Here is a 26,621-nt window from a genome sequence, read left to right as displayed (position 1 = left end):
CTGTTTTACAAAACTTCAGCACAGAATCAATTTTGTAGATTACAAAACCACTTACTTTCTGATGAAGAACGGTCAGTGGATTTTTATGGTTGTAGTCTAAAAAGGGGTAAAATTTACTAAGGTACAAGTTCTATTGATGATGGGATGTTGGGAGGGGGGGGGGGGCGCATGACTTATTTGATCTAAGCTAGACAAAAAAAAAATCTCAATATTGGAACAGTGTAAAGAAAGCATATTTTAATTTACAGTATATCTGAAATGCTGTACTTGACAAATAATTCTGTCTGATCCTGCATACCGCTTGTGCACACATTGGTACAGCGTAAAGCAACTTAAGTCGTGGTTAGCGAGCACATGCAAACCATGGAGATTCCACATCTTAGCTTGCCCCACCAGAGGCTGTGGGCTAATATGTGAGTATCCCCTTGCTACTAATGCATGTGTGCAGGAAAAGGAGCATCAGTTGAACTTCTGTCGTGCAGCCATGGAGGGGGGGGGGGGGGGGGGATGGGGGAATTCCCACCTTGCTCTAAACTGGTATTTGCATATATCCCTCCCACTGCTTTCAAAGGGAGGGTGTGGCTTGTACTAAAAGAACAATGCATTGAGTGCAGGCAAACACTATTGGACAGTGTTACCTCTATACAGCCAGTAAGTGTACAAGATCTGCAAGAGACTTATATCAGTGTTCTTCATGCAAACCCAGCAGGTAGACACCATTAGGTCGACATGGGTTAGGTCAACAGGGTCATTATATTGACAGGGTCATTAGGTCAACATGGGCTTCAGGTGGTATTTCATGCCCTACCATCCACTAGGAAGTGGTATGAGAATAAAATAGTATACCGAGCGTAGCGAGGCACCGTGTGCAGCGAGCCATGTGGGGCAGCACGGATGTTGTAATGGTTAGCATTACTGCCTGACAGCACTGAGGTCATGGGTTCGATCCCCACCATGGCTCTAACTGTGCCGAGTTTGTATATTCTCCCCGTGCTTGCATGGGTTTACTCCGGGTACTCCGCTTTCCTCCCACAATCCAAAAATATACTGGTAGGCTAATTGGCTCCTAACTAAATTAACACTAGAATGTCTGTGTGTGCGCGTGTGCATGTGGTAGGGAATATAGATTGTAAGCTCTACTGGGGCAGGGACTGTTGTGAATGTTCAACTATACTCTGTAAAGCGCTGCGGAATATGTGTGTGCTATATAAGAAACTGCTAATAAATAAATAATAAATGTGAGGGGATGCGGTGCTATGTTTTAGTGTTTGTGTTGACGTTCCGGATTAAAAAAAATAAAATAAAAAATTCAACCATAATGCTGGTGTCCTAACGATCCATACTCACTTCAGGAGGGACGAAGTATGGGACAGATTCTATGACAGCTATTACAGGGGATGAATATTAACCAGCTCCATCATCAATTGTGGACCTTCAAACTCCCTGCACAATTCCCATCAATAACTAGGAAATGTCTTTGTGGCCTCAATGGAATACATCAAGTTTGCAAAATTACCCCATGACTTAAAAAAAAAAAAAATTATATAATTATATTTTTTTTTTGGTCGGTTGTAAGTCATTTAAATAACTGGTTTACGTTTTCGTTACCCTAGATTTGATGGCCCCTACTCCTCTGCTTTTTAACGGGGTCTTTTTATTTTATGTACCTGTTATTGTGGTTAAAGAATTTTTAGGGCTTTTGGATTTGCGGTCTTCCTATTATGTTACTGTGTATGTGTAGCAACCTCAGTTTTTGGCCAACGACCTGCATGTTCAACTGCCATGGATGTCGTCAATGAATGATATTGGTAACCGATATTGTTCAGTGTAGAACGCAATATCTAGGTTGACCAGCAGATTTTTTCCTAATCCCTAAAAGGTTAAAAAAAAAAGGGCATTAGCCGTTCAGAAAGTACATTAAAATGAATAACTTAGGTGGCCACACACAAACCATAAATCAATAGCAGAGGAGAGCATCTTCAGCTGTTCGGCAGCAATCTCTCATTATACAGTTCTCTCATGTAATCGGAGGGGAGCCCAGCCAAGTTGGTAGGGCTGCAATTCATAGGGGGCAGCTGAAAGGAAGCGTTTATTTGTTTTCCATCTCACTAAATCTAAGCTGGGGAAAGTCACTTGTTGTGCTAAGTTGCAGCATTTGTGCACGCTCAAGTCTCCCTTGCTTGTTGTGGCACAGATGTCTTTCTGAACTAGAGTTTCATTCATAAAATGAGAATGCAAAAAGAAAGTAGCTCAAGGGGGAGGGAGCGAAAGGGAATAAAATGGAACCATTCAGAGAATACGAACATTCTTAAACCTGAGTTTTACAGCTTCCAGCTTTGACGTGGTGACACATCTACCACCATAATATAGGTTATGACAGAATTCTTGTCATTCTAGTGACTTAAAAAACTTGCATAAATAATATGTGCAAATTCCTTTTCAGCAATGCAGTTCTTCAGATTTTCCTGGATGTCTGACCTTGTCAGCAGCCTACCCAGCACAGCATTGTGAGGGGGATACTTGACGCCTACATTTAGCTTTCTGTGGGACCTTAGAAGGCCAAAAACTATCTGCAGGACAGTAGGTAAGGTGGCTTGAGAGCTACAGAGTGAGAAGTATTTATAAAAAACAAACAAAAAAAAAACAACCGCACACCTACAGATTGGATGAGCGCTGTGTCCATATGGTTATGCTTATGGTATGCTTTAATATGGTAAATGAGAACTTGGCATTTTAAATAAAAAAATTTCCCATTATTCAAGTTTACATACTACACGTTCAGGCGCTTGTCCTTTTACACATTCCACATATTCTCAATAGACAACCAGATCAGATCAGGAAAAACACTGCCAAGATCTTAGAATATATGTATCTCTCTAAGATTGCGGGCAGGGCCCTCCTACCTCTATGTTTGTTTGTGTAATCACTGTTGTTTCCAATTGCGCTATATAAGAAATTGTAAATAAAACCTCTACTAAAAATCCTACTGCTGAGGGGATCACTAGTAGATCCTGTAATTTAATCATTTCCAGGTAACTCCAAAAAATTCACTAGCCATAAGAGACAGTCTTTTTTTTTTTTTTTAGTCCCCTTCGAATGCTCACTATCCGGACCTAACCTGCATTACTGACAACTTTCCTTAAGATATCTGGCACCTTTGAGCATCAATTTTTCTAAACCTATTTCTATCTATCCACAAAAAAAAAAAAAAAAAAAAAGTCTCTCAGACTAGTAGTAGCTTAGGGTGGTAGTATGGCTTCCGCCAGGGGTAGGTCCCGCAACACTTCTGATTGAGGAGAATAATCATTAGGACATTCCATTTTATTTGGGGCACCCTAAGCTGCACAATCATCAGTTCACCTCCCTAATACCTGGCACCTGCTTCTGCTAATACCACTAAAAGCTTGTTACCTGAAATAACTTAAAAATATCTAATGTTGCAGCAGCAGCAAAAATAAAAGGCTGCAGTTGGCACTAGTTGTCCTCCAATGGGAACTGAAAATTATCCAATGAGATGTGTGCTAGACATGTGATAGTGGAAAATAGCCCAATTATAGACAGGACTGCTGAAAAAAAAAAAAAAACAACAACATCTGTTGGGTTCAAGACACTCAACAGATCAAAAAGTCCCATTTACTACTGGTAAGCCTGTGGCTCTTTAGCTGTTAGTTTAACAAAAGATACAACCTATGTGTGTATCACTATTTTGAGACAACCAGGTTTAATGTACCTTTGGACTATACTGGTGGGAAAAAAAGCCATAATTGAATACCCCCAACGTATTTTAAATAAGCCTTATAAAAGAGCACTTGAAAAAAAAGTAAAACTTACCCATAAAAAAGATGTGACCTACATTATATTATAAAAAAATAAAAATCACAGCAGGAGGCGGTGGCCCGGACACAGGGGAGGGAGGGCAGCGCAGATCGGCAGGGGTCGCGAAAGGAAGCCCATAAGCTTCCATGGGGTTACGCCATATAGAACTGGCGTAACACACACCCCCCCCCCCGCAGCGAAGCCCCAGTGGTGGGTCTTTGCTGCATATGAAAATGCGGTAAAAACCCCGAAAACTGGGTTTAACAGCATTTTTAGTTTGGAGAATCCCGCCCTTTGAGTGCTTGCAGAAGCATGCTGTGAGTAGCACTATGCCTTTCACCTGGGCACACAGCACCAGGTACAGCCACCTAACAGAATTTAACATGAAGTCATTTACCAGCTCCAGTTTTTAAGCATCCCTTAATCCTGATGAGTCAGTGCTGTGTAATTCAATTAATAATGGCTTTGGAATTTTACAAGTCCACACCTCTGCCACAATTTGAAATTGATGGGTTTATCAAATTAGTGTTCTTAGTAAAAAAATAATAATAATAATAATAATAATAATAATCTGAATTAGGAAATAACTGGGTAAGTGAAGACCCTTAAAAAGATCTTGCTTTGTGGGTGCTGGAACAACCAATATTTGTGCTGTTATTAACAGGTATTCATGTAGTGCCTACTCTGCAGCTTTCCACATATCACAGCTGTGTCCTCATACATCTATACCCCTTTCAGACATACTCCGAAATCCCAGGTTTTTGCACATGAACATGCATCAACCCGTGATTTTGGTAGGTCTCAACCCAGGTGTTAAAACTCGAGTCTCCAACCCTTCTTTTTATCTGGGTTGAGGACCCGGGATTTACGACCCGGGGTTTTCCTTTCAGACATAAGAAAAAACCCGGATTATCCAGCAAATTACTGGGTAGAACTGCTTCACCCGGTAATTTGCTGCTGTAAGTGTGAAAGGGTGAAGACTGCACCCGGGAAGATGACCCAGCAGTCAAAATGCCCTCTAATTCCAGGGTAGCATGTATAAAAGGAGTACTAGGCTCAATACCCCACACAGCAGGAGTTGCACGGTGTAAAGTAAGTTGGCAGGTCCTACGCAAATCCGCTAGTACCTGGTGTCTTTTTCCATAAAGGAGACTCTTGTAACGCAATACGAATAGGACATACAAGGAGACCAATGTATTTGTATAGGACGGATCCGATACGATTTGCCGGCGGTCGGGATCCCGGCGGTCGGAATCCCGACAGCCGAAATCCCGACAAGGGGGGGACATGGATCGCCCCCACCCTTGCGGGCTCGCTGCGCTCGCCACGCAGCGGGCCCGGTGCCTCGCTACGCTCGGCACGCTATTTTATTCTCCCTCTATGGGTGTCGTGGACACCCACAGAGGGAGAAAGTTTCGGGATTTCGGCGGTCGGGATTCCAGTGTCGGGATTCCGACCGCCAGGATCCCGACCGCCGGCAAATTAACTGCATCCCGTATAGGACAGGTCTATATCTGTGTGTGACTGAGGCTGCATATGAGAAACAGGAACCGTATTATTTTGCAACAAAAGGGGGGTATTCAAACCCGGGTCACGACTGTACATTCTGTCGATTTGCATCTTCATTGCTATTTGGGAAAGACAGCATTGAATGGGCTCCCTGTTACCGCCTAATCAGATTTAAAGTTCTGCATCTGAAAACGCCGCATGTACTTTGCTGGTGAAAGGGATCCGGATGATAAATCAACAGTGTCCAGACAGTAAACGGTAGGACGCCAAAAGGTGGCCTTGGCTTTTTTTTGTTTCCTTTATAATTTTGGACCTTCATGCTTAAAATTCAGATTGACTCCCGACTTGCACCAAGCATGGTGAGTGCAGTGAGCCAATGACCAGTGGTTCTCAACTCGGTCCTCAAGGACCCCCAACAGTGCATGTTTCACAGGTCGCCACACAAAATCACAGGTGAAATAATTAGCTCCACCTGTGACCTTTTAAAATGTGTCAGTGAATAATGAGTGCACCTGCCAGGTAACCTGGAAAAAGTGCACTGTTGGGGGTCTTTAAGTACAGAGTTGAGAACCACTGATCTAGACACTGTTGACCCTTTAATCCATAACCTTCGCAATTTAATGATTTGGATAATTAGCCTACGTCTAAAGTGTGTGGTAGCTAAATCAATTGCTTGTGTGACCAGCCCCTGGCACTGGCCACATTCCCACACTAATGCATGGGATTAGATTTATCAAGAAACTTTTCCTATGCTAAACTCCCCCTGAATTCAAGACCAGCCCAGAATCCCTATTTTAGGCTGTATAAATGTAATGCTGATAAAAATAATAATAATTAAGAGTAGAAAGTGCTGGATATATTTGTCTGTTCTTATTCAATTCAACTCCAACATATTCCTTCTCAGGTAGTGTTTGCATTTTAACATATGTTTCACATCTGTACAGCTTCTCATTACATACCTTCAGTTAACACCTTTGTAATTTATATCAGCTATACTTGTGTCATGAAGATAACATAAAAAAATAAATAAAAAAAGGACAGTACTAATAGATTGAAAATTGATAGATCGCATTCAGTCCCAGCAGATATTTTCTCATAGAAAAGATCAAATTTGATCTATTCAAAAGGGATTTTTCCAACTTTTGGAATACTTGGATCGGCGAAATTGCCAAATTTAGCATCATTTTCCTCAAAATGCTGATTTGGCTTTTCAAAAGGGCCAATTCCGCAGCGGTGAGTCCGGGCCATCACAAGATACCCAACCTTATCAAAAGGGAAAGGTTGGCCACTCACACGCACCAAGGGTGGTATGGACATGTTTGTGGGGTGTGCTTTGAAGCACTGGATTGCATCTTCTTTCCTAGTATGGAGGCGTGTGTATGGCCATGTGTGATTAATAGCTATTGCTTCAGTTTGTGCACTGCATTGGGCATTTGTATGCATTTGGCTCTATGTGGGCAGAAAGTAGTTTGGGGTGTGTGCCTTGCCCTGTCCCTGCTGTGGGGTTTCTATCTTGGCCTAGTTGCACTGTGTTTTCCATTTGTGTTCTCTTCTATGTGGAGCAAATTGTTTTGTTCATGGGATTTGTGTCTACATGGACAGGTAAATTAGTTTTTGTGGCTGCTGGTACCGGGGGCTCTTACATCACTTTTGCCTAGAGATCTGGAGCAAAAATATATTTGATTCAGAATGCTATGAATATATGAATAGGGCCTGGAAGGATCAAATCAGAGCATGGTCAAATCTTACTAGATAACCTGCTACTTTAATGCCTTAACATGACACAAAACTCAGAGAATGAGCTTTGGTCCAGCAAACCTTTATTTCAACTCTAACCCTGAAGTCTACCCTAAAATTAAGTGCCAAATGCTTCTGATCTGCCATCAAACTTCTGATTCTGGGCTAGAATCTCTAAGCTTCAAAAGTGATAAAATGGAGAGTGATAAACAGCCAGCCAATCAGCTCCTACCTGCCATGTCACAGACTGTTATAAAAAAAAGTCAGGTAGGAGCTGATTGGCTGGCTGCTTATCACTCTCCATTTTATCACTGTTGAAGCTTAGAGAATCTGGCCCTCTATGAATGAGAATGTACTTTATGCTTCAATACTTAAGGCTACCTCTAGGTGGCACCACCAGTACAGGCTCCTAAAGTCCGTGACAAGGTATAAATTCTCCGCTTTAATAAGGCACTGGCTGGGAAAAAAAAAATTGTACAAGAGGTATACACAGATAAGGAGGAGTTATATCGAGGAGGAATAAAGTATTGTATTGTGGGCAAAGTATACGTCTAATCAGCCTTGTAAAAAGTCATTCTCGCAGAGTGAGTCACTCAGACCAATATATGACTGTGAAAATATTCTAATGCAATACAAACTTTATATAATGAATCAGCAAAATTTCTGACCATGCAATGTTCTATTCATAAAATTAAAAGCTACTACAATTACAGTGGGTTAAGATCAGCGATATCTTTTATAATAATCACATACGTGGATTAAGAGAAGGAAAAGCAAACAAAGCAGATTGAATGGATTGCAAGGTACAAGGAGACAGATCAAAGAAATAGAAAAAGTATTTTACAGGATAGAGAGATATATATATATCCTGGTCTGCAGTGGAGTAAGCACCTATATTCGCTTGCTGCGGATCTTATTATATTTGATTTTATCTGGCTGGCTGTGAGAGAGGAAGACATTCCCTCCAGTCTCACACCTTGGATTCCACCCCTTTGGTTCTATATTTCCTCTCAAGGAGCTATATTTGGAGATTTTTACCTTTGGCGTTTAGTTCCCATACCTACCAATACCGTACATGTAAAGGGATACTCCCATTTGTATACTTCTGTCTGGATTTCTGGCCATACCAGGCCATGCCTTTGCCCCTGATGAAGTCGTGTAGACGAAACGCGTTGGGCTTCTAATAAAGAACTACCTTTTAAATTCGAAGTCTTCGGTGTTATTTTGAAGTTTATGAACACTCCGTTTGAATATAAGTGACTGCAGGATCACACAAATTTGGGACTCTATACCCTTACCGGCTAGGTGGTACTACTGGAGCGCACTCTGGACAACCCCCCTTCCTTGTACTCTATCTCTGTCTCTCACTAACAGGAGAGTCGTTCCAGAGTTGCAGCTGGTCGAAAGGCCTACTCCGAGCGCAATTCCTGACCACTTTTGTTTGATAGATAGAGATATATATATATATATATATATCTATATATAGATATATATATATATATATATAGATATATATATATATATATATATATATATATATATATATATATATATATATATATATATATAAAGGGTCACAAGCATCTTTGTATTAAAATGTCTAGCTACACATTCAGATGTAATATGAATAAGCAGCTTATTGAAAGACGAGGAGGTATTCAATCTGGGGTCAACTAACTAGTTTAAAACCAAAGAAACCTTTTTTGTGTGTGTTTTATTAACCCCCCGCCCCCCCCCCCCCAACACACTTTGCAGATGTATTTGATTTTTTTCTACACGCACACATATATACTGAGATTTACCATGAACATGTTTGACCGTCAAATTCCATGACTCTATGCATGCCCTTGGAATGTCATTAGTAAAACTGTAACCTGAACTTCAAGTGCTTGTTATCATGCAGATATTAACAGCTCAGCACCTAGATGTATATACATGACAAAGGGTATAAAAAAAATACAAGAATGGAATAATGACTATGTAAATGCACAAAGTGTGTTGGATTCCCTCTTCAAAATCAATATAATGTTAAACCTCCTACTGTCAATTATATATTGCCCATTTAAATCATAAATGTCTTGTAAGTGGCATTTCAGATGTAGATTACTTTTATTATGACAAGTAATTCAGGACGTTCTGAAGAAAAGGGAAAAAAGGTTTGAAACCAAATTAACACTTAATACATAAAACTTTAAAAATATCTACCTAGAATCTGTAATATTCAATAGCAGTCACCTTTACTTTCACAAAAATAAGTCAATGCTACTTATTTAAACATCGGTGGGAAGGGGGTCACAGATGTTCCTTTTCAGGGACAAAAGAACCGAAGAAGAAAAAAAATGTTCAAGCCAACAGTCAGCCATTACATCCTTTGACAACAGAAGTTTGTATTTGGGGGAAGGGAGGAACTGACAATTTAGGAGTGTGTGTGTGTGTGTGTGTGTGGGGGGGGGGAGATTGTAGCTGTTAGAAAGGATTTATATTTGTTCTTACAGCTGCTTCTACCATTCTACCAACTGGTGTAAATACCAAGAGCCATGAAAAATACAAATTGAAAATAAAACAAATAAAAAAAGAAGGTCTTTAACAAAAAAAGGAAAGATACCAAAAAAAAAAAAAATAACCTCAAAAAATTTGAAGTTTTACAGTAGATTTACTGCAGAAACAGATTTTGCACTATTTCTAATGTGAAATTATTTTATAATAGAACAAAGACCAAAAAAGTGCAACATTAACAAAAAAAAAGTCTGAAGTAAAAAGGCTAGGGAAAGTAAATCCTCTGTCTCCTATACAAACACAAGCATATTTACTGCATGTGATTGGATTTCTTTGAAGGAAGCATTAAGAACATTCACTTATTAGACTGCAGTCTAACAAATAAAATAAAAAAAAATACACACCACAGTATTGACACTCTACAAACATGTTAATATTCATAGAATATAAATTCAGTTCCCAGTTAAGGGGTTGATTCAATTGTTCTACCCCACAGCTGCCTCTAGATGGTGCTGAATGGAGCAATTAAATGCTTAGTTCAGTCAGGTGCAATTAGCCTTTTTTATTTTTTCGGGGAGGGGGCAGTTCAACTCACAGACTCCAGGTGTGAACTGAGAAATGTGATAAAATCAGCACATTCAGGCATTAATTTAGGCCGGTACTAATGGGCACTTATACAATATTTTAGTGGTAAAAAATGAATTAGCTACAAGGTCCCCATTACATATGAGCTCCCACTAAACAATTGAATAACCCCCAAGTGTTTGTTACATCACAATGGATCTTGTGTTGATTTTGTGTGATTGACAAACTCATTTTATATGCATACAAAATTATAAATAAATACAGTACTCAATAGGTTCATTTGACAATCTTTCTAGCAGTCACTAGATATACATGTGGTCCATATAGAATAAAATTAGTACACTTCAGGGACTAGGGAATTAAAAGACATCTTTGTGCATTAACAGGATGAAAGAAATGCAACTATAAACTAATATATTAGTCTTTCAAATGATAACTATTTTAGGTCCTGAAATATTCTCTGTGGTCTAATAATTGGTTAGAGAACACAGTCCATAATATAAAAGTCCTTATTCCAAACTATTACAGCCTTGAAGTACAATGTCCAATGCAATTTCAACCAGAAACAGTCTAGATTAAGAAAACGTTTCTTCAAGCAAAATCTCCCCATTCAATACAACCAAGGTTGTGGCCATAGAACTATTTTAGCCTCAATCACCCCTCTGTCACATGTGCTCCATGATGCCTCACCTCTCTAAAGAGCACCTCAGAAACAGGATGGGAACAGTATCAGGCTTGAAGACCCAAAGTAAACCTTCAGGTTTCACACTTAACCTTCAGATTCCCCTTCAGTGCTGGTCCCTCCTCCCTTGTTCCTGACTGTAGCATTAATTTGGGTGATCAGCGAGTTTAGAGTGGAATAGAATAAGCAGATGCTTGAATTGTCCAAACTGTTTATTCAAGCATCTTAAGCTTTTAAAACTTAAATACAAATCGAATATTATAAGTAGTTTTAGAATGGTAAAATTAAACCATGTGGTGGATAGTGTGAGTGGCCCAATGCGCTTAGTCCTGTGCAGGAATTTTTCCAAGGCTGCCTGGTGTTCTCAAATGGGTAGATATAGATTTAAAATGTACACCAATCTCACAGGTCTCCAACTGTTTTCAGCTTTTGAAATCTATTCAAATCTAAAAACAAACAAAAAATCCCTCTCAGCCACACAAATAGTTGTAAACCTATGGAGATTCCTTGCAACCACTTGAGACCCTCTTTCACCTAATCTACAATGGAGAGAATTAAATTTATCATGATGGACGTAACATGCAGTTCTGACATATTGGTAGTGGTTGGTTAACTGTCAATTTATTTTAGTTCCAGGTTAAGTGGCTGAAGCTATGCAATTAGTATCAGCAGTAAGCGCACAAGCAGCGCTATTTAACAAGAATTTCGGTTTGCCACACAGAATGATAGTAGATCCTGGCGTTAACTGCACCCTCGGAGCTGAATGCAGGCTAACCACATAGCAAATTGACTCCCAATTAGTGTAGCTCTTCGCTTGCCATGCTTCGGGACACTTTACCAACCACACAGTCTGCAAGTGGGCACAGTAAAGTACCTATCACCCGATACCAATTACAGGGATTTATGTGAATGGTATCCATAATGGTGACAGACTGCGGATGCTGGAGTTTAGGCCCGGCATCACAACAGGGGTCAAGTAAATACTGTATACTCACCCTGCCCCACCCGCAGTCTAATCCGTAGAAACCCCCCACCCCACAATTACATTTGGCATCCTCATTGAGGTCAGGGTTCCGGCCCCAGTCACCTGGCGGTAGTCTGGAAGCAAGCACCAATATTGCCAACGCCGGAATCCCCACCGCATCCCATGAGAAAAATCTCTTTATGCAATGAATAGTGTGTGCAATATAAAAAAAAAACTTAAGGAATTAATCAAATCAATTGAAATAAACACACCGAGAAACCAAACACAATAGATACACACTACTATAGAGAAGTGTTTGTAGAGTAAACTAGCTTAAAATTTTAGCTGAGGCGCATCTTCTACATTCCTTTGTCCACCTCAGTTAAAGAGCCCTTTGCATACAGACAAGAAAGCTTGAGGTAAGGAGAATGTAGGCTAAAAATGATCGGTCGAGCAGTCTCTCCTATACACTACACAGTATATAAACCACTGACAAAATGCAAACAGCAAAGTGAACAGGGGAACATAAACCAGCATTTTGCTACAGATTCATCACATGCACATTGACGGTGCTTTATTAACAGCTATTGAAAATGCATCACTACAGAAAGGATGATTTAAGAAATTAAAAACAAAATATATGTAAAACTAAACAGAATGCAAGCCATACAGGTTTGTCGTGTTCAGATCTATTTGCTCTCAGCATTTTTACCCCTCTGCACTCACTGTAGTCAAAAGGTTGAATGTTTCATTGAAGACCCACAAGACAAATTAACAGACGTGGGCTCGCCTCTAATCATAGTATTGTGCAGGTTATTTGGGGTGTTGATTAATAGAACAACACTATTATGTCAATTTAGGTCAATTCAGCACCCTGTGAATAGCTATGGGGAGCTCCTTGTGCTATTCAAATTAGCGCACCGTTATGTCGGAAAATTGACAACACTCGCAGGTGTCAAGTCTCCAGAATCGTCATTTTTCAACTTAAGTGCCCCGATGCTTCGCTGTTTGCACCGCTGACTTAGTTTTGTTGGAAACCAGTTAGTCGGACTTAACAGTGCATGGATATGAACACTAAAGGACAGCGCACTGAATTGGTGCCTATGGTGAAGAACACTCAAAACTTGGAAAGAGATCCAGTGGAGAAAGATAAAATACTAATAAGCATCACATTTTACCTGGCCCCACTTAGTGCATATGCGATTATCATCAAGACTGATTAACATATGCGATTATTAACGCCAACGACAGCTCTTGCAGTAAGATCCTGCCCTTGGACTGCAATTATAGTTTACACATAGGAAATGTGCAGGTCTTGTGTTAATTAAATGTGCAAGTACAATATATTAACATACTTAACAAGTCAATGCTCAGTTCTACCGATGAATAGGTCGATTGAAATATAGGACAGTTTCGAGTTGCTAATTCAGACCCAAAATATGATCAAAATCAGAGTTCATGTATTTTAATGAGCCCTTAAAAATTGCATTGCCTTTAGGTACTCGGACTTAGTCACATTTTCAAGATCAACATACTTTGTACATGAATCAAACATATCAGTAAAATAAACATACACATATATTAGAGATGTGCAGATTCGGATTTAAGCAGATCTCAAAGCGGGATTTTATTGGCTGTCATGTTTTGGAGCAAACATGTGACAGCTGATAGCCAATAAGATCCGAGTAAATCCGAACCTGTACTACATAAATATACACACATCATTTACATACACACCCACACATACCCGTCATTATCAAAGTATGAGTTTAACTTGCCAAGTGTTGTGTAAACCAATGAGAAGAGCCGGCCGTAATGAGAGAGATGAAGAGATAGGATTCCACTGCTGTTTTGGACGACAGCCAAGTGTACACAGAACACTAGCACACAAGATTAGTCACCAGGGGATTCCAAAACTGCCACAGCAAGAAAGCTGCTGTGCTTTACACTAGGTGCTCCATTGCTAAAGTATTCTGAGCTGCACTACAAGTAATACATTGTGTAAGTTACACTGCCAGAATGCAGCTAGCAATAGTCTTTAGTGAGGTCACAGTTTCTAATGAGTGCATGACGAAGTGCCAGTGTGGGACAAACTTCTGCCAGGAACTGTGACCAACGACTTACTCATACAGTAAATCAAAATGAGTCAGACTAGCACAAGCATCTTCCTGCTCATATAACACTTTCATTACCAACATATGCAACTATGGGTAAAGAGCGATGGAGGGGAAGCACACTTACAAATACCACCTCTACACAGCTCTCACTACAGATATACCCTTCCCTGCCTACAGAGCCACCAATTCATTTGTTTATGGTTCTCAAAGCACACACACTGAAGGATATTGGTTAATACAATGTGATGTCTGCCGTACACACTCTACAGAACCTGGCAAGTTAACATTTCGTATTCAACAGAAGAATTCAGCAGCACATTTTAGTTGCATATTGCAGAAATTTTACTACAGGTGTTAAAGTTTCTAAAAACAAGCTCATTTGCAAGACACTACCCAGAATCCTTGGCTGCAGTAACTATCAAAAAGCCCCTTTCTATAGTAGGCTTTTTTTCTTCAAGTTTTGCCCATGTATTATAAAAAGTGAATTGGTGTAATTAAAAAAAAAAAAAAAAAAAAAACACACACACAATCTAGTTACATTCATAAAGGACACTAAAAAAATGACTTTCAAAACGTAGGCAAGTATGAAGTGCATATTTTGCTGAAACTAGTTTCGTAGAGATTATAGTTGGTAGCAGAATTTTGCACAGCACCCCATTGAGGGGGCGTGTCATGCTCCTCCCAAAGGGCGTGTCTTTCCATATATGGAGAGATTGTGAATGTGGCACCTACTGTAGAAGTGTACTGCTACATCTGAGAGAAATCTTGTAAAATGACATATCCAAATGTAGATGAGCCCCAAAGCAGTTAGCAAGAGCTACTATACTTGGTAAAGTGCTGGGAAATGGTGCTGATGATTCAATATAAATGTGTCGGTCTCATTTCTTTTTTCCCCCCAAAATGTGACAGTGTAATGTGGACTAGGTTAAATGAGGGAGATTGGTAGACTTATGAGGGAGAGAGGAAGATTTCTGTTATTTCAGGGAGTCTCCTGCAGAATGCAGGAGGGTAGGCAACTATGAAGCACTTTTGTGCACATAGGTTAAAATGTATGAATAAAGAAACTGCAATCTAACAATGGCAAAAGACAGGCGTCTCATTCCGTTTTTTTTTTCTTGCATGTTGAAAACATGCACAATGATCCGTTCACAACTGCAACAAATTCTAGTAAATTTTAATTTGTAGATTTGAAACCATGAAGAGCGGAAAATACAAAAATTCAGCATGTAGACTGTAAGAAGGGAGGGGGGAGAAAGCTTCATATAAAAATCTTCCAAGTCAAGCAGCTATTTCCACCTAGCATACAACCAGTGGTACTATAAAAACAAATCACATTATCAAATATTTACCAGACCACCACACCAGTGTGTTTTATGCTGGGGTACACACTGGAGAAATGGGGGATTCATTCTGACACTGGAACAAATCCCCGTCCACATGGGTTCCCAGTACACACTGGTGCGATGTTAAGTCCTTCATTAGCATATTACAGAACGCTAGTGATATTCTCCGGTTTGATGTGCAGCACAAACCTGGCAATGTCACTAGTGACCACGGGCACACAATGCCCAATATGCTCTGGCACGAGCAATAGGTCTTCACAATCGCTCAGTGACTTGTGTACCCAGTTTTTTAGTTTCAAAACCAAGTACAATAGATCAATTGAAAATAGTTCATAGTGGGCACTTTTCCCATGTATGATGGCAATCCACCATTTTCATGTACTTAAGGGTTTGATACTTACATCCCAAAATGGCAGAATATCTTAAATTATGCATAGGTGATATGAAGGATAATAACTATTGAATTCCACAGATAGGTACCCAAAAAAACAGCTGTTTTAACCAATTAGAAAGCGGGTAACATTTTTATAAAAAGAGAAATGCAATTTAATGGGCAGCAGTAATACACACACAAAAAAAAAAAAAAAAAAACGGTTATACCAAGGGGCAATCAATTGTTTTTAGATAGAGGCAAGTATATTCATATTTTGCTGATGGATGAGACTGCTGCTGAAACCCACAAAATGCACCAGGTTTATATAGGCATAGTGACTAAACTAGTGCAAAGTACTCTGCACTACATAAAGTCTGAGTTTGGTGGATTTCTGCTTGCCATGTCAGGGGATTGAACGCTATGAGCCCAAAAAATAGGGGTACTTGGGCTGAGAAGATTATGTGCTGAATTATAGCATGTCGATATCTCCTTCACAAAGAGAGAAAATATTCCCAAAATCTGCCAACACAACATGGATTAACTTAACACAATAATTTTTTTGGGTCAAATCTAAAATTTGCTCTGCAGGACAGGAAACCCATCTGGAGAAACAAGTGCTAATGAGGGAAGCCATTTACTAGGACAACTACATTCTCCACATCACACACAATAGCACCCAGTGCTGTAATTGTTCCAATAGTACACAGACACACAACACAAATCACAGAATAATATAATCTTCTATTTGAGCAGAAGTTACAATTAAAGCCCATCAGATGAATTACTGAATAAAGTTTACAGTATATAGCAGCAGCATACTCCAAGGTGCTTTAGAACTGGAACCAAACTGTAAAAAGTCACCCGGTATAAGAAATCAGCTATACACTTAAATATCGCTCTGCACCCCTACAATCCACGGGTTCAATTTAGGCTTTATTCGTTCCTTTACAAATACAGTACAGGGTTCTCCATTTAGGTTATGTTTCGCATTACTGCATCACAGCGCTGAAGTCATGGGTTCAATTCCCACCATTGCCCTAACTGTGCGAGTTTGTATATTCTCCCCATGCTTGCGTAGGTTTCCTCCGGGTACTCCGGTTTCCTCCCACAATCCAAAAATATACTGGTCGGTCAACTGGCTCCCAACAAAAATTAACCCTAGAATGTTTGTGTGCGTGTACATGTGGTAGGGTATATAGACTGTAAGCTCCACTGGGACAGGGAATGATGTGAATGTTCAAATATTCTCTGTAAAGGGCTGCGGAATATGTGTGCGCTATATAAGAAACGGTTAATAAATAAGTGTAAATGGACATAAAAATCCATGTTAATAATCATTTCATGGAATAAACTGCTCAAAATCCAAAAGTCCATAACCAACGTAATAGAACCCACTTCTCACATATTCCACCGTTACATTAAATTCTAGCCCCAGTACTGTTAATGAAGAAAACACTGCAGATAAGTTTTACAAAGAAGGAATTACCTCCCACTGCAGATGAGGTGGTATATTTCGTATCTGTAGCTTCCGGCTCCTGAAAGAGAGAAAACGTATGAGACAAGGTCATGTGCAAGAGACAGGAAAGGGAGTTTAGCAGACATCAAAATGTTCATTCACAGATACACGCAAAGTCTGCAGCACGAAGGCAGCTGTAACTCAACATTTCAAGAATATTCGACTTGGAAATCTGAGATGCATCCTAACCACTGAAAGCAAGAGATCTGACTGGCTATGAGCTAACTAATCACACACAATTGCTGGGAATTCCGATCATTCCTGGTCTTTGAAGTTGAAATCATTCAATTAGCTCACTGCATTTCCCTTCCATTGTGAGGGGAGGGGAGAAAGTTTTTGGTCTTTTTGTCCCTTTGCTACATGCATGCTATTCTGAGAAACTTTTCTTGAGGGAAAAATCACTGAGCAATGGGGAGCTACAGAACGCGAGCAGAACCAAATGTAGACAAGCCACGCCTGGCACTGCATTGGTTAACTTGCCTGCAAGGAGACATTTCTACTGCAGAAGTTACAGCCAGACATTTGTGGTGTCGAAACCCTTACTGCAGTGTGTTTTAAAGATGAACAAGCAAATGCTTGAAATGCCACACTCCCTGGAATCCCCAAGAATGTACATGCTAAACTATACATAGAGCAGACTTTTTTTAAAAATGTTCTATATCACAAGAGTACAATAACCCATGCCCCCACCCCCCCCACCCCACACAAAATTTAACTCCCGTTAGATTGTGGTCATTGCTCACAATGGGAGTTTGAGGGGGGATATTCAATTGTTCTTAAAGTTTAGTTGCCAAACCCCACTAAACTAATGGGTGTAATAGAAAAAGATACCATTTGAGCACTCAAATCGATCACTTTGCATAAACAATTGAATAGCACTTTAAGATATACACAATTTAAGAAAAAGCTATAACATTCCAGTCACTACCGTGTAAGGGGCAGGTTTAAGCTACAACATAAGGCACAGATAACACAAATTTAAACCTGGCGCAATCTCTGCATGTAAAGTCATATTACCTCTTATAAGAAAGGGACCTACATTTTTTTAAAAAGGGGTCTTTCCCAATTTGAAGATCGCATCTCTTAACCCAATACCCTAATAAGAATTCATTTAAAAACCTCCCCCTGGCAATCCATCCTGCCTGGGATCAGGAACCCTTGAGGACCACCTATACGACAGCTGCCTTGTAGCGATATGGGGTGGTAGTGTTGCACCATAAGTTGGCTCCTATGATAACAGATGGTTTGGTCAATTGGGTTCCACAACGTAAAGCGTCGTATGAGAGGATCTCAATTTACATTTTATATAACACTACTAAACTTGCCTTATCACAGATCAGCTCTGCAGCAACCATGCAACAGCTGGGGTAGCAAATGCCGATCTCCACTGAATCGCTACATGAGAAGCAGATTGCAAGGAGGCTAGTTCCTCTAAAAATATGGCAGTGCTTAAGGTTAGAAATATAAAGCCTAGCAAAAGGTGGTCATAATACACTTTTCTATTTTAGAGCTGTAGACGGCTCCACTTAATAGGTGTAATGCCACCGAGTTTAATGGGCCCTACACACATGCCGATGTGTGCAGGGCTACCTAGCTATGCTAGGTCGGGCTGTTCTGCGCCGCTATCGCCTAGCACACAGAGCTGACAGCCCACACACAGAGCGAGCTGTCAGCTCTGTGTGCTAAGCGAGCGGACAGCGCCAGTGTTCTCCGGTGGGAGAACACTGCCGATGCCGATATTGATGGACACTGTCCATCAATCTCGGCCACCGATAAAGACGCGCGGGGACGCGCACAGATGCCGATACAGCCCCCACACATACACCGATGTGAGGGCATTTGCTAAGCGACTTTGCAAAACCGCTTAGAAAATGCCTTAATATCGGCATGTGTGTAGGCCGTATTAGTATGATTCAAGACATGGGGCCAGATGCACTAAGCTTTAAAAGTGATAAAATGAAGAGTGATAAACAACCAACCAATCAGCTCCTCTGCATTACATTTTTCAAAACACAGTCTGCGACATGGCAGGTAGGAGCTGATTGGCTGGCATTTTATCACTTTTGAAGCTTAGTGCATCTGGCACATGGTGAGAATGTTTTTGTTAAAATATATATAATAATTTCCAAGTTTGACGATATGGGGAAAATAGAATACCATGCCAAATAAAACTCAAGAAAAATGTACCAACAAAGGGGATGTGTTAGTTCCTATTTATTTGAAGTGATCATATATACAGTGTTTGTACAAGAGCTTTCCCTGGCAACCATGTACTGGTTGACCAGAACTGCAACAAAAATAATATTTTTAAGAGTAGTTGCACAAAAACCATTTCCTATCCCACTCTTGACAATGGTTGTGATTAAATTATCACAGCCCCCACACGTTCCTGCCAGCAGCTATTCAAATGTTTCTGCTACTGGGTGCACTAACATTACTACTGGCAGACTACTGGGGTGGTGAACAGAAATTAGTGAAGTTTTAGGATTGCGCCCAGTTTTGCCTGGCACAGCGCTTCCAGGAACAATAAAACTATGTCATAACACCTTGCCTAAATTAATAGGGGAAATACAATTAGAGGTGTTTCTTAAACAACGGATATTGCCACCAATTTGCTTAAATTTTATCATGCCTCGATAAGTATTCAGAAAATTAGACTAAAGCTGCCCATACATGGTCCGTTTAACGGATCCGTTTGGGACTTAAACAGCACACATCGGATTGCATCCCTAGTGCATGCAGTGTGCATGCACTGCGATCCGATACGATGTGTACCTAGTACAAAAAGTATGTGCAGCACATACTTTTTGTACCGTACTATGTGATGCGCGGGAGCGCGCATTGCATAGTACAGAACGGATGCCGGCGAACGGCTCCGTGTATGGGCAGCTTAAGTCAGAATCTAGGGAACCATGTCTGACAATTGGGAAAATTAGGATGTTCCATCAGATCAACTTTACTGTAAAAGACATTAACAGTCTCTGAAAGTTTAGTGTTTAACCACAAAAGCCTGGTTTCATTGTGGAAAGACCTTAAATTTCTCATTTGCTAGGTGTTCCAATATCTTGCAATCATTTGGACACCAGGTGGCACTGGTTTACTTCAGCCTACGGACACTTCAATATACTTCAACAGCGCAACCAACATGGCCAAACCCTACAGTGTAGTAACCCTACAGTGTAGTCAAAGTATTAATTTAAAAAAAATTAAATACATATAAATGCACACCTTATTTTTAATCGCATACATGAAAAATTTTGCATAAATGAATTCCGCTGAGTCACAGCAGCAATTGAACGGAGTCCAAACCCTAGCACAAAAAATTCACTTCGCGATTTGTAATTGCCCCATGGTTAATTTGCATCTATACTATAACTGGTCATTTAAGACAGTGGTTCTCAACCTTGGTCCTCAAGGACCCCCAACAGTGCACGTTTTCCAGGTCTCCTGGCAGTTGCACAGGTGCACTCATTAGCCACGGACACATTTTAAAAGATCACAGGTGGAGCTGAGTGCAACTGTGCAACTGCCAGGAGACCTGGAAAACGTGCACTGTTGGGGGTCCTTGAGGACCGAGGATGAAAACCACTGATTTGAGACCGCCGCTAACAGGCGAATATTTGAATTGACCGCGGATCTGCTTTTTAAGAACAAAGCTTGTGGAATAAAAGATAATGGTTTCCATTATCCAAAAAGTTTGTGTCACTGACATCTTATTAGGAATGTGCTTAAAAACATCCTATTCTACATTTTAATAGAATACCGAACCTTCAAAAAGCAACAAATTAAATTTCACAGGAACTTGCAACAATCCACAGACGCTGTCGAGAGCGTGCTGCAGATTGCTGGCATATTTCAGGGAAACGACAGGAGGTGAACAAAGCCGGCGTCTTCATCATTTGCAAACTACGAATAAATATCACCAGGAATGTATGTTGCAGCATTATCTTTAACATGCCTGATGCTAGACAATTAGAGTCGACCATAGGGTGTATTATGCAAGCGTGTTTGCTTTCAATAAATAAAGGAACAAAAATACACAGACTGTAGTTTAAATTTGTATTTAAATATTTAGGTTTAGAACGCGCACATCTGAAACAAGGTTTCCTATAGCGGATCACTAACATGCACGCAGACCCACTGGTAATAGAAAAAAAAACAAAAAAAAAACCTAGAACTAGAAACTAATACTAATCAATTGGTTTCCATTTTAGAATTGCCAAGTCACCGCCCTTTTCAGAGCCGTTCCTCATGTGATAACTGGTGCAGATTAATTGCAGAACCTGCTGCGGATGGACTCCAGTATTTTATTTATGCACAAAAGAACCATGAAGCCACAACTCCCAATGATTACGAAAAAGCCAAATAATATGAGTCCACACCATAAGTAGCCTCCGGCATCAGCAGAACACACAATGAATGAATGAATGAATGAATGAATATATATATATATATATATATATATATATATATATATATATATATATATATACATACATACATACACACACACACACACATATATATATATATATATACACACACACACATATATATATATTTATTTATTTATAATAAAGCTTCCAAAAAAAAAGTAAAAAAAAAAAAAAAAAAGGGGGAAGAGGTGCTATTACTTATAGCAACCAGCCAGATTTGGTCTATAATTTCTTTACTGCATGCTAGAAATTGACAGAATAGGATAGGTTGCTATGGGCAACATCACCTCGATTTTTAGAAGCTTTATGCTGGGTACACACCAGGCATTTCCCAGCACCGCCAATATTGTAAACTGTATTGGCGGTGCTGCCGGGGAACGACAGATATCGTAAATGTAATTTATGGGCACTTCACAGTTGTCCTGCATCCATAGACAGGTACAAGTATGAATAGTCCACCACTATGACAATTAGATTTTTTTTTTTTTTTTTTTAAGAGTATTCATCTCTGTAGGTTTACTGAACACACACATGTACCTTATGCAATAAGGAACAATCTCACCCATGATTACATCATTGCAGTGCCATAAAATACATTTTAAAAAAGCCAAATACAGCTCTAAAAACAAACACTATTCAACTTGTAAAAAAAAAAAAATAATCGAATTTCAAAATTATTTAATTATGATTATTTTTTTGTACAGGGGCCACACAGTTCACCCTCTTAACACCCCACCCCAAAAAAATAATAATACTCAGATATGATTAACCAGAGATTGTCAGCTTGGCATTACACCTCTGTACTAAGTGGCATTACCCTCTATTATTACACCCACATCTAAAGCTCCTCCCATATTCTGCAAATTTCTTTTTAGAAACAAATACAGGTCAAAAAGCAGATAATGTAACTTAAAGATTACCAGACTAGAGCCCAATACACCCAGTGTGTACCTCTGTACTAAGTGGCATTACCCTCTATTATTACACCCACATCTAAAGCTCCTCCCATATTCTGCAAATTTCTTTTTAGAAACAAATACAGGTCAAAAAGCAGATAATGTAACTTAAAGATTACCAGACTAGAGCCCAGTCCACCCAGTGTACATGCAATACGATGAAATGTGCAGCACATACTTTTTGTACTGTGCAATGAGGTGCCGCGGGAGTGCACACCTCAAAGCACACACCGTACAGCCCGCATCAGGACGTGTATGACCACCTTAAGGGCTAGTGGATGGGTCTTCTACATTTTGAAGCAGTTCATAAGCTGCAACCTCCTGATCCAACAGATTGAAGCAGTTTATTAGCTTACACTACTGCATACACACCTGTGCAATAATGTTGATGTTCAGCAGCATCCAGCTCATCTCCCTCATTCAGAGTGCTGCTTGCATATGCAATCCTTAGCATTACCCATACTATCTGCATTTGCTTAAAACGGCAATCATATCACAGGTCTAGAGGAACATCTCAACCATCATTCACAATGTTCCTCTGCTACTGCGGCTTCCAGTGGGATACGGTTGCTAGGTTCATACTGAAGGTCGACATACATTAGGCCAACCACTAAATGGCGGCAGGGCTTAGGTCGACAGGGTCGAAAGGTCAACACAAGCTTTATGTCAACAATGGGATGGTCGACATCAGTTTCACATTTCTACCCCAAAACAGGCGGTATTTCATACTCTACCATCCACAAGGGTATGGAGGGAGAATATACAATTGGAGCTGCTCCTGCTGATACTCACCAATCGCCACCCCACGCCAGCTGACAGCAGGGGTGGCACGCCCCGGTCTGTCGGAGCCCTCCGCCGCCCCCACTCTCTGCCCGTCTCCCTGAAGCAGAGACGAGCAGGGATGCCGCTCCCTGCCATATTGCTGATAGGGACGCACAAGTGTGCGAGATGCTCGCGCGTCCCAGTCAGATGGCGCTCCTGTCCTCCAGCATGCGCCAGCTCAGGACATCTGGCGATCCTGCAGGCTGGCTGACAGGCGTTCCATCTGTAATAGTGTGCGGAGTGCAGCGAGGCACAGTGCCCAAAGCATGGCGAGCCCAGAGAGTTGTACGCAGATAAAAATTCATAGACACTTTGACTATCGACCTTCCCATTGTCGACCTAATGCTTGTGTTGACTTTCCGACCCTAGCATGTATAGACCTAAGCCCTTTCAACATTAGTGGTCGACCTAATGTATGTCAACCTTTATAGAGTCGACCTTATGACCCATTCCACTTGCAGTATCAGGGGGCCTTGCAGGGACAAGTAAAAGAACATTTCAGATGCAGTCCTTGGCCCAGCCAAGCCCAGGAAACGGGTCAACACGCCCTTCTTCTCCCTTAATGCTGGCCATACACTACTGATTTTAAGATCTGGCTGGTTGGAATAAAAACCTGGTAATATCTGAATGACAGTGTCAGTTTTCCAGCATTACAAAGCCAATGAACAACTCATTTGCTCATCTGTAACCAGGTTTTTGTTCCAACCAGCCAGATTTGCCAATAAATCTGTAGATGTATGGCCAGCTTAATGATGCGAATAAATACAGCAATGCAGCAGATCTGGCTGATCCAGCCTGAGGGCGAGATGTATTAAACAGAAAATGCGGTAAAACCCCGGTTTTACCGCATTTTCATATGTATCAAAACCCGGCCGCACCGATACCCTATAGAAGCCTATGGGCTTCTTTTCGCCGCCCGCCGCAAACATGCCGCCTCGCCGACCCCCCCTCTGGCTTACCTTCCTGAAGGGTCCTCCTGGACCCCGGAATGTTTAGCTGTCCCCGGCATGAGGGGAGAACCAGGCGGCAGGAAGGTGACGGAGACCCCCCGCACACCAGAGTACAGGTATCGCAGGGGGGCTCCGTCACCGCATCGCGATGCCAGCCACATATGATAGTACATATGTGCTTGCATCGCGGCGGGGGGGGTGGGGGGGGGGCGGCTATGTATTTGAATACATCCCGCCCTGAATGAGACATAGGGCCAGATGTATCACGCTTAAAAAAGTGATAAAGTGGAGAGTGAAAATTGACGGTAGCAGCTGATTGGCTGGTTGTTTATCAAATACAGCCTGTAATATTGCAGGTAGGAGCTGATTGGCTAGCTGGGGGCAGCACAGATGGTGCAATGGTTAGCATTAGTGCTTCACAGCACTGAGGTCATGGGTTTGATTCCTACCCTGGCCCTATCTGTGCAGAGTTTGTATATTCTCCCTGTGCTTGCATGGGTTTTCTCCGGGTACTGGTAGGCTAATTGGCTTTCAACAAAAATTAACCCTAGAATGTCTGTGTGCATGTCCATGTGACAGGAATATAGATATTAAGCTCCACTGGGGCAGGGACTGATGTGAATGTTCAAATATTCTCGGTAAAGTGCTGTGGAATATGTATGCGCTATATAAGAAACTGTTAATAAATCACTATAACTGAATAATAGTGACCAGTTGTGCACGCAGACCAGCATAAATAGAAAATTGTATTTCTATTTTCCTCCAAATTTTTACACTTGAACATATTTAGGGAGACATCAGGGCTGATGCACTGTATACACTCATGGCATAGACCAGTGGTTCTCAACCTCGGTCCTCAAGGACCCTTAACGTGCATGTTTTCCAGGTCTCCTGGCAGTTGCACTCATTATTCACCGACACATTTGAAAAGATCACAGGTGGAGTTAATTCACCTGTGATTCTGTGTGGAGACCTGGAAAACGTGTACTTGAGGAACGAGGTTGAGAACCACTGGCATAGACCACAGGGTTGCTGCTCCTCATAATAGACCCTTTGATATTTTCTACCCTGGGCCTATGTGACCCCTAATCAGACTCTACCTTAATTAAATAATCTTTAAATGAATTAGAAGCAATTCAGGTAAAAATGGAATAAGTGTCAGAATGAATACACAGGTAGAAACATTATTGGAGCCATAACTAGGGTCATTAGGTAGACGTCAAATAAGCAGAAGCAAGAAATGTCAAAATTATACAGATAGGAAAACGTTAAAATATGCCATTAAGTAGCTGAAGTTCATCATCATAAAATGATTTATATATCCTCTGTCAGTGTTATGTGAATGCTGCAAATGTCCACCTTATGTAATGAACAATTAAGTCACTATTCCCCAGAAAGCACCTCACATTGGGATTGTATAAAATCAATATATTAACATTAAATCCCTAGTGATATGTCTGGGTTACTGACCAGTGAGAAGGGTTACATACTAAAAACAAAAATAGAAAGCAGCCTTCATTATGCATCACTGGTCCCGCCCCTGTCAGTCAACAAAGCACAAGACAAGTATTTAGTGGGTTATGTAATCACCGCCGAGCATCTCCCGATGGGGGAGATGGCCGCCGGGCCCTATTCAATGCTGTCTTAACTGACAGCATTGAACAGGGTAGCTTGTCAGAATGAGCCCGACTTCACAAGCAGTTCGCCTCTTCCCGTCCACAACTAGCGGCCAAACCCCTTCTCGTCCCACTGCAGGCAGGGCATTGAATCCCGCCTGCGTGTTCTCAGTCGAGCAGACCGAGAACGGGACAGGGTCACGGCTTACCCCCAAATTGAATACCCCCTTAGTCTTGCTGCCTGATCAAAACCCCCCACCTTCTGACCAAGGCAACCAGCAGAAGAGCCAAAGAGAAACCCCACCGTCTGACCAAAGCAACCAGCAGAGGGGCTAAAGAGAAACCCCACCTTCTGACCAAGGCAACCAGCAGAGGGGCTAAAGAGAAACCCCACCTTCTGACCAAAGCAACCAGCAGAGGGGCTAAAGAAAAACCCCACCTTATGACCAATGCAACCAGCAGAAGAGCCAGAGAAACCCCACATTCTGACCAAAGCAACCAGCAGAGGGGCCAAAGAGAAACCCCACATTCTGACCAAGGCAACCAGCAGAAGAGCCAGAGAAACCCCACATTCTGACCAAAGCAACCAGCAGAGGGGCCAAAGAGAAACCCCACAGAACTCCATGTATTTAATGTATACTGTTCACAGCTGTAATATATAGTCTAATGCAGGGTTCCTCAAATGATTTTGCTCTGGAACCCC

General features: G+C 41.0%; 1 protein-coding gene across 2 annotated transcripts in view; it reads right to left on the bottom strand.

Moving 5' to 3' along the window:
• IGF2BP3 (insulin like growth factor 2 mRNA binding protein 3) overlaps positions 1–26,621 on the bottom strand; it is a 79,535-nt gene that overhangs the window by 28,074 nt on the left and 24,840 nt on the right. For both annotated transcript variants that reach the window (XM_083189162.1, XM_083189163.1), the window contains one exon: positions 17,109–17,157. In XM_083189162.1, the coding sequence (XP_083045288.1) occupies positions 17,109–17,157 (49 nt within the window). The remainder of the gene's footprint in view (positions 1–17,108; positions 17,158–26,621) is intronic.

This window comes from Crinia signifera, chromosome 5, assembly GCF_055691185.1.
Source record: "Crinia signifera chromosome 5, ASM5569118v1, whole genome shotgun sequence".
Taxonomy (NCBI): domain Eukaryota; kingdom Metazoa; phylum Chordata; class Amphibia; order Anura; family Myobatrachidae; genus Crinia; species Crinia signifera.
The sequence above is the reverse complement of the archived record's forward strand: the minus strand, read 5'-3'. Positions and strand labels throughout refer to the sequence as shown.